General features: G+C 43.5%; 1 protein-coding gene across 4 annotated transcripts in view; it reads right to left on the bottom strand.

Moving 5' to 3' along the window:
- NRP1 (neuropilin 1) overlaps positions 1-15,673 on the bottom strand; it is a 147,906-nt gene that overhangs the window by 23,469 nt on the left and 108,764 nt on the right. For 2 of the 4 annotated variants that reach the window (XM_070380974.1, XM_070380976.1), the window contains exons 10-12: positions 9,088-9,419; positions 3,677-3,821; positions 183-287 (exon numbers count right to left, since the gene is read on the bottom strand). In XM_070380974.1, coding sequence (XP_070237075.1) covers positions 183-287; positions 3,677-3,821; positions 9,088-9,419 — 582 coding nt within the window. The remainder of the gene's footprint in view (positions 1-182; positions 288-3,676; positions 3,822-9,087; positions 9,420-15,673) is intronic. The other 2 variants (XM_005890178.3, XM_005890179.3) reach the window with 1 other exon arrangement.

The following is a 15,673-nucleotide window of genomic DNA, read 5'->3' as shown; positions in this document are numbered from 1 at the left end:
CACGAGGAGATGAAGATGCATGCGTTCTGGCAAAGTTCCCTCCACCCTGATGCCTAGTGCCACGAGGATTTTTTCACACACACACACACACACACACACACACACAGAGGCGTTAATGAGCGGGTCCCAACTACAACATGAACTGAGATGCCACAGCAATGGGATGAAGATGGTTTCTGCACCTGTGAGCTGGAAGTCATCACCTGTTCCGCTGTGGCAGTTGGCCTGGTCGTCATCACATTCATCTACCAGGTTCCCATTGGGAGTGGTCGGCCCAGCTGTAGGTGCTGAAACAAGATCCAAGGATTATTTTCTCACACCTCTGAAATGTATTCTCCAGCCCTCTGGTTGTTGACTCTGCTAATGCTTTTGCAGAAAACTTTAATCTGCCATAGGAAGGCCAGCAGGGTGGTGTGCCTGCCTCTCTTTCAGGAGTGGAAGATACTTGGATTTTGCAGAAGGCACTGGGGACTGCTCTGTTTTGGTATTTGATTCCTATCTCCTTGGTAGACGTGGCTGCCTTCTCATTTCATACGCTGTTATCTACATAAACATCCTTTTTCTGAAAAGTTCCTGAATTCTCCCCGGTTATTTATTCATGACCCTGGAGTTGAGAATTCTGATGATAGAGGTTTTGCTTGAACTGTTTTTCCTTTCATTTTCAAGGTGCTAGAGGAATCGATTGTCATGAATTCTTTTCTATTCTTGATATTTACTCAGTTTATCTTGTAATTTTTTTCCCAAAAGGGAGTCTCAGCGTTCACTTTTAGTACAATGTTGTTCTTATTTATTTTTTTCACAGTGACTCCATTTCCCTCTAAGTGTCTGGGCTCGTGAGCGCTCCCTTCAGAGCAGGTGTCTGGGAGCTCCCGGGGGTCATGTTACCTTAACTCCTGGCGGACCACATTCCGCTGCTGGCAGGTATTCCCATAGCTCTGAGTTTGTAGTTGAAAAGTAGCCAGCATTAATCAAAGACTGCTTTTGAAGTTCTTTACGTTTAGTTCCATCTATTTTTTTTTTCCAGCCTGTTCCTCATTTTTGCAATCTGTTTAATATTTTACAGTTTTCGGCATTACATTTCACTTTACAAGACTTGAGATAATGGACAGTTCTCTTGATGTCTGAGAACCAGACAAGATGCTGGGAGTCGGCGGGGGAGGCGGGGGTCTGTTCTCTAATAGCTTCTGGCCAGGTGGAATGTGCTGGTAACTGCTGCTTTCTCAATAAAAATTTGACACAGTTTTTCATTGTAGAGAAGGACTGAGCAGAGTTATAACAAATGGAGAAACACAGCTAGTTTCGACATCCTCAACTGCCCAGGACACATACCAAAAATTGCTAGGAAATCAACACATATAGGTAATGTCCACACTGTTTAGGCTGCAAACTGGACTTTGTAAACTGTGTACACACAAGATTCTGGGTTCTGCTCATTGCCAACAGCGAATCAATAGCATCCTCTTCAGCAACCTTGATGCTTGCCTTTGCTAAGCTGCCTTTCCTGTTGGTTTTGTGCCACTTTTAAACTCTCTATTCATCTTGCTGGTTTTTCCACATTCCTTGTGGTATTTATAAAGAAGGAGTTTTACATTGGACGTGGCCCAGGGTAGTCCCTGGATTAAACTGAAAAAAGTAAAATGTGAGTCTTTTTAAATGTTTTTAAATTAAATTTTCTTTTTTTTTTTTTTTTTTTGCAGTGGATAAGCATATGGGATCTTAGTTCTCTGACCAAGGATTGAACTCATGCCCCCTGCAGTGGAAATGCAGTCTTAACCACTGGACCACCAGGGAAACCCCCAAAGTGAGTCATTTTGTTGTCCCAGTTTTACTACTTGAAAATATTTTATCTTCTGTGGTCCTCTAATTGTTTCTTAAATACAAGTCTTAGCCCCAAATAAGCTAGAGGTCCCAGAGATGGCTGGGTTGTACCTCATCCTTTTTTCCTATCCCTTTAGGCATCTCCTGTAGAACAAGGTACAAAGTTGATATTTAATAAGGGCCTGTTAATCATTTTAAGGAAGAAGAAAAACACTCCCTTTCACCAACTGTGTTAAAAAGCTTGGACAGTTCTTTCCCTGGATGCGGGTTCCTCACGTGGCTTGGGGCGACTTCCCCACTTTGCTGAGTGCCTGTGAACATCTGTAGTCAATCCCTTCACCACCATCGCGACCTCAGCACAGAGTTGACACTGGCAAACTGCCACCAGGCCCGGTCTTTTCAACCATCCATTCATTCCACCTCCTAAATCAGTGTTGCTTCCCAGAATCGAGGCTAAAGTCCTGCATCGGAGCAGCAGAGGCCCTCTTCCAGCTGACCACACTGCTCAGCACGCTGAACCGATGTGTCTGCAGGTGGCTGGGTCTGCCCCAACCCTCTTTTTTCCAGGCGTCTTTGCCAATGTCCTGGAACACGGTCATTTGTGGTCTGCGTTGACAGTGACGGGATAACTCAGGGGTCCTGGGACATAGCCACAGATATGGAAACAGCTACCCAATAAAGAATGGGAGATGATGGCCTGCTTTTAAATAAACACATAGGAAAGCAGCTATGAATTATTCACTAGGATGGTGATGTATAGCTTAAGATTCTTTAGTGCCTAAGAAATGTTTTATGATATTTAATGTGCTCAGGAATGTAATTATATTTGGGTAGCTTGAAACACAAATAATTTAGAAATCCCAAGAAGGTGATATTTAAAAAGCATCCTTCCAAACAACTTTGAGCATATGCTCAATGGATTAACATCTGGGTACCAACAATAGCCATTCTTTGCAGTAACCTAGAGGAAGACCTTTATGGGGATGAAAATGTTGGTATAAGGTTACTCATTTATGCCCAAATCGAAGGCAGATGGGAATTCTAGTGCACAAAAGCATTAAATAGTACACTAAGCAACCATCATATGATTTTTTTAAACATTCATCTCATTCATTATGTGATTAAAAAAAACACAGAGGAAAGTACAGTTCTGGGGTCAATGTGAGAACTGAATTTGTCCCTGACCTCCCTATGATAACCTAAGTTTATGCAGTCGTATCTTTAAACAGACCCCATTGTGCATTACATACATTATGTGATGTAAAGTTTGATTTCTCTGCAGCAGTCTGAGAAATTTATCCAAGACAATGTCTCAATGTTTTGGTCTGTCAAATGCTGCTTCCTGCTAGTATGTGATGGTAGTCAGCGCTGCAGACGGAAACTTGGACCAGACACAGGCCTCTGAAGAACTCTAAGAAGGTCAAGGAATCCGTGGTTGCCAGGGGTTGAGGGACAATGGGGATGGAGAGGGGCTTTCATTTTGGACCGATAGAAATCTTTTGTGACTAGACAAACGCTGCTTACATAAGCACCTGTCAACTACGACTACCTACAAATGCTGGACTTGTTTACAACAGTGAATTTTGTTATGTGAATTTCACAACACATCATTTTTTAAAAACCGATCAGAGAACACCTCTCCACCCAGAATCTGAGGAGTGTTATGCAAACAACCCCCACAAAAGCAAGATGCAGAAGCACTGCTTCGTGCGCTCACTGGGTGATGAGCCCTGAGCACAGGCAGGCACAAGAGACACAGAATCATTTGGGAGAAAGCTGGCAATCTGCAGCAGCACCATCAGGGCCATAAGCACGTGAAAAAGGACAGAAAACATCTAGGGAAGCAGAGCGGGCTTACCTTCCACCTCACAGCCCAGCAGCTCCATTCGCAGCCCCAGTCCGCCGTGCGTGGCTCTCTCGGGGTAGATCCTGATGAACCGTGTGGAAAGGGGTGGAAAGGTCCGCAGCTCAGGTGTATCGTAGTTGTTGTTGCCTTCAAAAGACTGTGAAGAACGAGAATCAGCAGGTAATAACAAACCTTTCTTTCAGCAGAAGAGTCTCTCCTTGAGGACAGGGCAGAAAAATGAGCCTCATTCTACCACTTCACAGAAGGCTGACATTCCTACATGAGAATGGAAAAAAACAATTAAACCTTCTCTAGGAAGTGACAGATGTTCCTTCTCAGAAACTCTGGAGGCCGCACTGAGGCTAGACCAGAAGCTAAGGATTTAATGAGACACATTTTTAAATGATAGGCTGATGTGCCTGGAAGAAGTGACAGTTTCACCATTTCCTTGGGGTGGAGGAAGAAAGCTCAGGAAAGGAGCCTGTCTCTTCTTATAATAGAGACTGTGTTTCCAATAACAACTCCTCTTACATTCTCTTGGATGAGCGGGTCCTGGTTTTGCTAAAACTCCGTCCTCAAGAAGTGCAAGGGGGCTTCCCTGGTAGCTCAGTGGTAAAGAATCCGCCTGCCAACGCAGGGAACACGGGTTCGATCCTTGGTCTGGGAAGATCCCACATGCTATGGAACCAAGAAGCCTGTGCTACAACTATTGCTGCCATCACTGAGCCCACATGCCCTAGAGCCCGTGCTCCGCAACAAGAGAAAGTGAAGTCGCTCAGTTGTGTCGGACTCTTTGCGACTGACCCATGGACTGTGTAGCCTGCCAGGCTCCTCTGTCCATGGAATTTTCCAGGCAAGGATACTGGAGTGGGTTGCCATTTCCTCCTCCAGGAGACCTTCCCAACCCAGGGATCGAACCTGGGTCTCCCTCACTGCAGGCAGACACTTTACCGTCTAAGCCACCAGGGAAGCCCGCAGCACGCATGGCAACTAGAGAGGAGTCCCCACTCTCTGCAACTAGAGATAAAGCCCGTTCAGCAATGAAGACAAGCACAGCCAAAAGTAAATAGGTAAGTAAATTTAAAAAAAAAGAACCTCGAGAAATTCCTTTCCTGGAGGAGATAGTAAATTTCACATGGTGCAAGTGCTGCATTACCAAGAACTTGGGTGACTCCAATCCCCTGGAACTGCTGTTGACTTACGCAGTCCCGCCAGTGCAGACATCTGTAGATAAAAGAACTTCTCATCTCAGGAAAGTGACAGGGGTCCTGCTCGCTAAACGATGTTCAGATGCCTGGTGGCCCTGCAGTGAGTGAAGTGCATTCCTAACTCGACATCACTGTGGCATGTTCAGGAGACCAGTCGTTATTGCCCTGCTGCTGCTGGATTATTCTGCTCCCTTTTACACTGATGGGAAGCCCTTGAGTGGAATCATCGGAAAATGGAGCAATGGCTACGCTTGTTTTCTTTTTCAAGAAATGGATAAGCCTCTCTGTATCCTCCTATCCCAGTATCCTTCCTAACTCTATCCAGAATGGGAAGAGGGGAAGGGATTAGAAAAACCAAATTGCCTTGTCACTGGGACTGTCGTTTTATATACTGAGCACCATGTGATGCTTACTGATGCAAGGCATTGTTCTACAGGCTTAAAATGTATTAACTCAACGTAATCCTCAAGACAATCTCGAGAGGTAGGTTCTATTATTGTGTATGTTCAGTCACTCAGTCATATACGACTCTTTGCGACCCATGGACTGTACTCCGCCAGGCAACTCTATCCATGGGATTCTCCAGAATACTAGAGTGGGTTGCCATGCCCTCCTCCAGGGGATCTTCCCGACCCAGAGATTGAACCCACATCCCTTGTGTCTCCTGCATTGGCAGGCTGATTCTTTACCACTGAGCCATCTAGAAGTAAATTAATTGGCCTTTTCCAACTCTGAAAATCCTCTAGGAATCCAGAAGTACAGGGCTCATACCTATCTGATTTTCTCAATTAAAGTTCCTTCTATCATTTTCAGGAGTAAATTCACTACTGGGGGCCCTGCCTTTTTGATAGAACTGCAGTTGCTGCCAGTAATTGAGAATCTGACGGATATCATTGTCAGGCTCAATTAAGTGTTGTCAGTAAGACACTAATTATAATGAAAACAGAGTTACTACACAGGCAAGTTCTATCTACATTAACATAGCTTCAACATTCCTAGGAGAAAAGCACTTATACCTTCGGAATCCCAGCCTCTTCTCCTACTTGTAATGTAAATACATTACAAAGGTCGTCAGTGATGAGCTGGGAAGAATATTAGCAAGGAAGGGTCACACGGAACTGGGCTAAGTTTGCTAACATGACATTGTTTACAACATAACACTGTTTACAACATGTCTTTCTGTCCTTTTACTAATCATGCTTTAGAAGAAGAGGGCTTAGAGTATTTAGATATATTTGCTCCTGGAAAGACTAGTTGATTCAAAGACTCCGATGTACCTTGTCCATCATGTACCATTTAGGTATAGGAAATAAGGAGAGGGCATAAAGGATTCCAAATCTATCAAGGTGCTGTTTCATATCATAAAACAGACTGCTCACTTTACCATTACATAAAACATACTTGGCATCCTGAACAGGTAACCTTTACTTGCAAGTTCAAATATAGTATATTTTAACTATCTTTGTGCAAAGTTACAAATACACACTGCTCCTAAATGGATGATATAACCAGTTTCCTTTTTCATCTTGAAGATTTTATTCCAGGGGAAGGACATGTTAGGAATCACTTATTAGATGCCCTGCCAACAATTTAGAAGCTTTTATGGTTTAAATAAGGGGCTTCCCAGGTGGCACTACCTGGGAACTTGCCTACCGATGCAGGAGATGTAAGAGACACAGGTTTATCCCTGGGTCGGGAAGATCCCCTGGAGAAGGGCATGGCAACCCACTCCAGTATTCTTGCTTGGAGAAGCCCATGGACAGAGGAGCCTGGAGGGCTAGTCCATAGGGTTGCAAAGAGTCAGAGAGGAGTAACCTGGCACATAGAACATGGCTTAAATACATAGGAACATGATAATGATGGGTAAAATCATATTTTAGGAATAAGATCTGACACATTCAACCAATCTTGAACAGAGTGTTTTTGTTACAGTTGAAAGCTGGGTGCTGTTGGCTTCTTGTGAAAGCTATACGTGATGCCCTACAAGGGAGTGATAGCTTTAGACTTGACCTCAGGTGAGTGGATAACAAAGGCCAGTAAGCACAGGGCGCATCCCACCCAGAGCATATGGTGACCTGTTTTCGTCCCTTTTAGAACCTCGTGCTGAAGAACACGCCACAACAGTACACACTGCCATGCGACCGTGGCAACTTGTTGATTTGCAGCATATTCACACTTGGTGCTAAAGCCACAGGGCTCATGACTCCTCCGAAAAGACTGGCTCTTAGGGGAACTCCAGTTTCTAATGTTTATTTTACTTTTTCTTCCACCAAAACAAGAGGGGCAGACATAAAAGAGGAAAATGAAAGGGACACCAAAGAAAGTAGCTGCACATGGATTAAAAAAAAAAAAAAACACTGGAACTGCTTTAGAAACCACAAGTTAACTAGGGGTGAGACGGGAGAGGAATTCTTACATTTCTGAGCAGCAGCATCCCTCTCGGTGCTCTGCCCACTGGAGCAGAGCACATGTGGGGACAGCCTCTCTGGGCCCACACATCTGGGCAGAGTGGGAGCTGGCTGCGCGGCCCAGCTTTGCTTCCCGCCTGCAAAGCCTTTGGCCCGGGTGACTATATCAAGCCATAATCCCACAGTCCCATTCTCTCCCATTCCCCAAATCTTTTCACAAAAGGAGTAGATCCTCAGCAAACAGGGGTGAAGAGGCTGGGACAGAAAGCCAACTGGCTGGTGGTGAGAAATACCATTAGCTGAATACAATACCCACATAGAGTTCTGCATACAGAACTGAATTTCTGAGGACTCTTCCTTATTTCAATCTGTAATCAGTTAATCTGAAATTTAGCTGATTTCTGAAAATAACTTTCTTATTTAATCTGGAATCCCTTTCCAGGTCACCCTGCATACTTGGGGTTTCCTTTCCAGGTTGGAGTTCTGTGCCCAAGAAATGCAAAGACATGTAACCATGAGCCCCAGAAAACCATCATCACTATAGGATACTTGTGTTAAAAAAGAAAAATTATACCACATGTTCTGGGGAAGGTTGGAATATATCTTTTTTCACTAGATCATCAAAGGCCAGCTGCTCTTTAAAAGGTTCCAATGTATAAAAAATAGACAAGCATTATTCATGATAGCCAAGTGTTAAAAGCAAAGAAAGTGTTCATCAATGGATGGACAGATACCCAACTTGGCCTGTATACATGATAGAATATTATCCAGCTTTAAACAGAAATGAAATTCTGATCCACACTACAATACTGGCTGAACCTCGAGGATATCATGTCAAGTTAAACAAGCCCATCACAGAGGCTACATTTTGTATGCTTCCACTAACAGAGGCTCCTGCAGTAGTCAAATTAATAGAAACAGAAGTTGAAATGGTGGTTGTCAGGGGCTGGAAAATTATTGTTTAATGGTGAAGGAGTTTCAGTTTTGCAAGAAGTTTTAGAGATGGGTTTGCACAACGATGTGAATGTACTTAACACTACTGAACGGGTACACTTAAAAAAGGTTATGATGGGAATTTTTCCGTTATGTGGATTTCAGCCCAATTATGGGCCTCCCTGGTGGCTTGGAGAAGGCAATAGCACTTGGTGACGCGCCTACCTGCAATGCGAGAGATCCGGGTTCAATCCCTGGGTCGGGAAAATCCCCATGAGAAGTAAATGGCAACCCATTCCAGTACTCTTGCCTGCAAAATTCCACGGACTGGGGAGCCTGGTAGGCTACAGTCCAGGGGGTCGCCAAGAGTCGGACACGACTGAGCTACTTTACTTTCACTTCTATGGAACTTTAGAAAATTGTACAACAGTATAGAAAAGAAAGACTCTTTCATTCAATAAAAATTTTAAAAAATACATGTAACAAGGAATTCGTGGTAAAGGGGGCTGGCAGCCGGTGCTCTCCAGAGACGATCAGAGGATCTTCGGAGGGAGTGCGTGTTCCTACCGGGTTGCCCGGTGCCCATGTCCCCGGCCCCACTCTCATAGCCTCCCGCTCCCCGAGCCTTGAGTCACCTGCTGTTTCCTGAAGGAAGGAAAGTTGACCAGCGATGAGATGCTCAGCCGTGCTTTTTGCATCCCATTCCTGTCTCCCCTGGCATTTTACAGACTCCACCCCTCGCCCCCGCAGATCCCACTGCTTTCAGGAAATGAGAGATTTGCTTCCGCAGGAAGAGGCCAGGGTCCTTGATTCAAGTCAAGGCCTCCAGGGAGCCCCCCATCCCTTCCCGGCGCCGCCCCCGCCCAGGGCTCACCTTGGCCTTGCGCTTGCTGTCATCCATGATCATCTTCCAGTCCGAGCCGTTGTTGCTGTACCCGATCTTGAATTTCCTCATGAACACCTTGTTCTCCCGGTGCTTGCCCCCCTGAATGATGACTCCCCGCACAATCTTCTCCTCAGCGAGGTCCACCTGCAGCCACTCGTTCACGTACGGGTGGGGGGCGGGGGGCAGTGCCCAGCCCGAGCGGCTGGTCACCAGGCGGATGTTTTCAGGCATCCAGTTCCTGTCCGCTTGATTGGACGCTGTGATCTGGGAGTCGGAAATAAGTCCCGACACCATGCCCAGCATTCCAGAGCAAGGATAATCTAGGCGGGGAACGGAATAGACAAACGTAACATGATTTGAAGTCTCCATGCTGAGAAAGAGAATCCACCCTATTGAGTAAAAACATGGACTGTCCCCATTCATGTACATTTGTAAGTGCCTGGACCATCTGATATGAAACCAAAGCTCTCCCCCCCTGCTCCTCTTTCTGCACTGCCCACCCTACACTCAACAGTCCAATTAAAAAATCTTCAATAAGAACAGTCATTTCATCCTTTCTGAGTTCTTCCAAGTGTAAAGTCAACGTATTTACTGTCCCCTTGGTATAGGTTATTCTTAGATCAAGTACAGAGAGAAAGAAATAAAGAAAGTTCAAGAAAGAAAGTGCTTGAGGCAGCTTGAAGAGGTGTAACACCAGGGTGTTGCGGGGAGCCTTTGAAATGAATGCTTAAGGAGGGGGCCCATCTTCCCCCTCCCCGCCCAGTGTCCCCCCACCCCCGTTTCTAACTGCACCAGAACTTTGCAGTATCCCATCCTCACCTCAAATGTCCCAAGTCCAAACAAGAGCAGTCCTTTCCACTCAACACTGAATCCCTTTATCCAACTCTTCACTTTAATGGGTGGAATCACCCATCAGCTAGTTCCTGCCTAATTGTCTTTCTTAATTTTCCATTTTCCATTCCTGTTCTACCAAATCCTGTCATATTTTCATTAAAAAAAAAAGTGTCCTCAATATGCCTTGTGACCTTCTTTTGGCATCATCTGGATCTAAGGACTCAGGCGGACATGCTGAATGATCTCCAGACTGCCCTCTCAAACCCCAGTTTTGAGTCAACAACACCCACGTCACTTTTCATAACTTTGTTTTTGCAGTGTCATTCTCATGCTCAAGAATCTTGCATTGCTAAGGAAAATAAACCAAAGGACAGATATTGCATGACTCTCCTGAAATGAGGTGCCTGGAAGAGTCAACTCCATAAAGACAGAAAGTAGAATGGTGGTTGCTGGAAGCTGGGGGCAGGAGGGAATGGAGAGTTAGTGTTCCAAGGGTACACAGTTTCAGGGGTACAGAGTTTGTTTGCAATAATGAAAACGTTCTGAAGGTGGATTGTGGTGATGGCTGCACACTAATGTGACTCTTGAAGGCAATTAAATTGTAGACTTAAACATGGTTAGAATGGTAAACTATGTATATTTGACCACAATAATGAGAAAGATCTTTGAAAAATCTCCCTGGCTTTCCATTATTTATGGTATGCTATAAAACAGTCTCTCTCTGGCTTTCAACACCCTCATTTTGGCTTCATTCTATTTATCTAATTTTATTTCCTATTACTGACAGGAATCTATTTTCTTCCCATATACCATAGAGATAACTCTCATCATTGCCTTTGTTCAAAATGTTCCTGCTGCCCCCTTATCCTCCTGTGGACAGAAGTAAGTTCTGCCCAAACATTCAAATCCAGCTTACGACTGTTCCTAAAAACTTCTCATCCTGAACTCTGCCTTCTCAGAAATGTGCCTACATGTACAGAAAGCAGCACAGAGCTTAGTATTAAGTTATTCTCTCCATGTTTTAAGATTGGGAATCATGTCCATAATCAGATTGTAAATTCCTCCAAGACCATGAACAGCATCGTAGATCTTGCTAAACTTCTACAGTAGACCAAGGAGCTTCTGAGCAGAAGGGGAGTATCAATCACTGATTAATTGATTGGTGGCTTCATAACAAAATGTTAAACACTTCAGTTATTCTCTTTTCAAAATTGTACATCTCCATCCAAGACATGCCAGGAAAAAGAACTTATTCTTCTTTTTAACAACCCCGTTCTGCATAAATCAAAATTCAGCTGAAAATGTAACCATTGTAAATGAGAGGTATGTGTCTAATGCAATTAAGCCTTCTCTGTTATCAGCTGACCCTTGAGAATGAATTAGACACTTTCTAATTCAGACATCTTCTGAATCAGATGCTTACCACCTGAGTTCTACAGTTCAGATCATGTCATTTCTTTACTTAAAAAGTCAGTGCCTGCTCATCTAGGAATTATGCACCTACTTTCAACCTCGTGTGCCAGGTTTTTGGTACCATGGCCTTGCAAGCCCCTCCTCAATGAAGGAGAACTCCCTCACCTCTGTGTAGTGGTACTTGGAGGCTTCCTCTCATTCTATCCCCTCCACTAAACAATCTCCCATCATTTTGCCCTTCCCATTATCTTAAAATTTTGATCTGTTTTCAAATTTTATATTAAATATCCAATTTTTCTGATCTCTCCAACTAGACGTGGTTTTCCTTTTCTGGGTCTCTAGCTCTCCACCTGCATGTCTCAGATATGTTGACCATGTTCAGTTCCTTGGGTTGCTTGCTTGCTACCTGCCTCCCCAGATTTTAAGTTCTTTGAGACTGTGAACCAAGTCATATTAAAAACTTTTCTATGAGTCCTTGTGCCCTGCTTTATCCGTGGTATTTGCTCCACAAATATTTGTTGAATGAATCAGCTTATTAACACAATAAAAGGCAGCTGCCATTCTCCCCAAGCACCCTTTCCTGTAATTCAGCCGCAGTATTTGCTTCAGGCTGGGGTCTGGAAACCAAGAATAAATTCAATGGGGATTATGAAAAGATTGACAAAAGCGATTTTACTGAGGGTCTATGAAATTATAGTGTTAAAAATAGAAGTTGCATTTTTGGTCACTGTGGTCACACCTGTCTGACTCAAAACTGACTTTTGTGAAGAAAATGTGTAGCTGGTAATCCGTACCAGATGTTACTCTTCAGAGAAAAGCAAAATTAACTTGAATACTGTAAGGAGAGAAGAAGCTCTACCAGATGAATGTCCCTTCTTTAATGCACAGTTGCAGGGGCACGGTCCTTGCATCCACAAGCCTCCTGAGGCCAGCCTGCATCGCCAACGCAGCTGTCCTGCAGTCAGATGGCCTCGTCCAAGATCAAGGAAGAGGCACCCTGACCTGCCTTTGACTCAAAACCAGTGACTCACTTTTAACCACGGTTAGGAGAAAGATTCCACTAACAATTCAAGGTTTGAAGGAGATGCTAGGTTCTAGCTCTGTTCATCCACAGCAGGCTGGTTCAATGTGCCCTGGCTCCAGCTCACATCCTTTGGAAACAGTGTTGCTGGATTTAGCGAACAAATAATCTAAAACAGCAACACCAGAAACCCAGGGTACCAAACTAAATTCAAATTTCAAATGACAACAAATAATTTTTCAGTATGGTGGTGGTGGTGGTTTAGCCGCTAAGTTGTTCCAAACTCTTGAGACCCCGTGGACTGTAGCCCGCCAGGCTCCTCTATCCATGAGATTTTCCAGGCAAGAATACTGGAGTGGGTTGCCATTTCCTTCTCCAGGGGATCTTCACAACCCAGGGATTGAAGTCACATCTCCAGCATTGCAGGTGGATTCGTTATGGCTGAGCTTCCACTTGGAAGCGTTTGTCCCAAATACTGAATGCGGAACATACTTACACTAAAAAATTCTTTGTCATTTATCTGCATTAAATTGAACTGGACATTCTGCATTTCACTTGGCAACCTTGTTTAAAAAACATAAAACCAATCCTAGATGGGAGGGAGAAGTGAATTCTGTGATGGGGAATTAGGTGGTTCTTTTTTTTTTTGAATTGAAACACAATTGATGTACATTACATTAGTTTCAGGTATACTCCACAGTGAGTTGATATTTGCATATATTACAAGATGATTACCACTCTAAGTCTAGTAACCATCTGTCCCCATACAACGTTTTTACAATATTATTGACCATACTCCTTATCCTGTGCAGTACATCCCTGTGGCCTTATCTGGAAGTCTGTAAACTTAATTCTCTTCACCTATTTCACACACCCACACCTCCTTTCCCCTCTGGAAGTGGTTATCTTCACTGATATTATTTTACAATAAAATCTCTGAACCGAGACTTAAAGGGAAAACAGAAATACTGGTAAATCAAATACTTAGTTAACTGGTTTTCAAGGAATGAGAAGACAATGACTGCATTTGATGGGTGAACCTGAATAAGCATAATTTAATCTTCCCTGATGACTCAGAAGGTACCTATGGATGTTGAAGGGCTCAAGATCATCCTTGCAAACTCTGCTCAACACAGGCACACACCGACCTGTGCAGAAGCCCCAGTTCATTAACTTCTGGTAAACGAAAAAGCCCACATGGTCTGCAGTGTGTTCTTAGACAGCAAGGGCATCTTCACCAGTTTCTCTTTCAAAATGATGAAGCCTGCCTTGTCCAAATAATGCAAATGCTCCTCTGTCAATCACCTACAAAGCAGGATGACTTGCTCCAATTCTGTTCTCCTTATCTCTCTATATGGTGACCCATTGTTGTACACTCTGGTTATTACAGGATTGCTATGTTTCTAGCAAATAATTTCTGAACAGAAAAACTGGGTTAGACCTTGGGAGCTCTGGAGACTTTCAAGTGCTGTATTCTCATGGTAACTTTTATTTTTTTAAATTTTTTTAAATTTTATTTTATTTTTAAACTTTACATAATTGTATTAGTTTTGCCAAATATCAAAATGAATAACTTTTAATTCAATGTTTTTTTTTTTTTTTTTAAATCCTGATTGAGTTGGGGCTTGCCTGCTCTAGAGGAGAGGGTCAAATTTTGCAATCCAGTCACTTGTTTGTAGGAAAACATGGATAAAGCTGCAATTCATTAATTTGCTCATTCACTCGTAAAAAAAATAAGTATGTCCAGCATATTATGTTCCAGGCACACAGGATACAATGGAAAAGAAGACAAACATGACCCCTGCTTTCATGGAGCTTCCAGACCCACAGGAACCCTGCAGTCTCGTGCTTTTTTCTATCAGTCTCCACTGAGGGGACCATGATCTCTAAAAGATGAAAATTATCTCCTCTGGTAACACTGAGCAAACACTGATATCATTGTCTCATTAGAGGTTCTGTTTGCTGGGGCCTGTTGCAGGTTCAACTGATTGAGCACCATGCACCATTTAATATACCAGGTACTGTTCAGTGAGCGCTTACTCTAAACCAAGTGTTATAAGCATCCTTTCACTTAACCTTATTACAGCTGAATCAAGTTACTCTTAGTGACCAGAAGATGGAGATCAGAGGGACCATGAGTCTTGTCCTTGGTCATTCAGTCACTAAGTGGACAGCCCAGAGTGAAGCTTGGGTATGTCTATACACCTTCTCTTTGTGTGACCATCGTTATGAAGGCTGGCCTCTCTAAAAACCTGCCTTGATCAGTTATTTGGAGGTTGAGTTGTCTTATTAGAGAAAAAGTATCCAAAATATATTAGGGGTCATGATTAAGAGGGTTGCAGTATGTAATTTGAAAAAAAAAGAGCTACTTAAAATAATTATAAAACAGAGCAAATCAAATGTGAAAATATTAAAACATGGTATTTCAGACATCTGTGCTGTGCTAAGTCACTTAGTCATGTCCAACTTTTTGTGACCCCCTGGACTGTAGCCCACCAGCCTCCTCTGTCCATGGGGATTCTCTAGGCAAGAATACTGGCGTGAGTTGCCATGCCCTCCTCCAGGGCATCTTCCCAACCCAGGGATTGAACTCAGGTGTCCCACACTGCAGGCAGATTCTTTAACGTCTGAGTCAATAGGGAAGCCCATAAATACTGGAGTGGGTAACCAATCCGTTCTCCAGGGGATCTTCCCGACCCAGGAATCGAACCAGGGTCTCCTGCATTGTAGAAGGATTCTTTACCAGCTGAGCTACCAGGGAAGCCCTACAGACAGCTATATTTGCTTAAATAACTAGGCCATTTGACTGTTTTAAAAAATTCATTAAGTAGTTTCCCTTGTTTATATATAAAGACTCATGCTCCTAGAATTCTCTCTCAAGAAAATCCTTGTGAAAATGAGAAAGAGCAATTTAGGCTTAAACAAGTATTTTATTTAATTAAAAGGAGAGCCAGAAATTCAGAATTCACATTAACACGTTTATGGTTTACCTTTTTTTTTTTTGGGGGGGGAGGGTACAGTGACATGAGAATAGGTGGGAGGAATGGGACAGAAATTTCCACCCTGCCCTCAAATGGCCTTGTTTCTATGAATTGACAAGTAGTCGCTTACATTTGTAATGCCCTAAAAATGACCTAGAACCTTCTCTCCTGTATCTGCTGATCAAGAATAAAGCCAAGGTTATATCTAACCCTACTGCTGCTACTGCTAAGTCACTTCAGTCGTGTCCGACTCTGTGCGACCCCATAGACGGCAGCCCACCAGGCTCCCCCGTCCCTGGGATTCTCCAGGCAAGAACACTGGAGT

Source organism: Bos mutus, chromosome 13 (genome assembly GCF_027580195.1).
Source record: "Bos mutus isolate GX-2022 chromosome 13, NWIPB_WYAK_1.1, whole genome shotgun sequence".
NCBI lineage: Eukaryota > Metazoa > Chordata > Mammalia > Artiodactyla > Bovidae > Bos > Bos mutus.
Note: the sequence above shows the minus strand (reverse complement) of the source record. Positions and strands in the feature narration are given on the sequence as shown.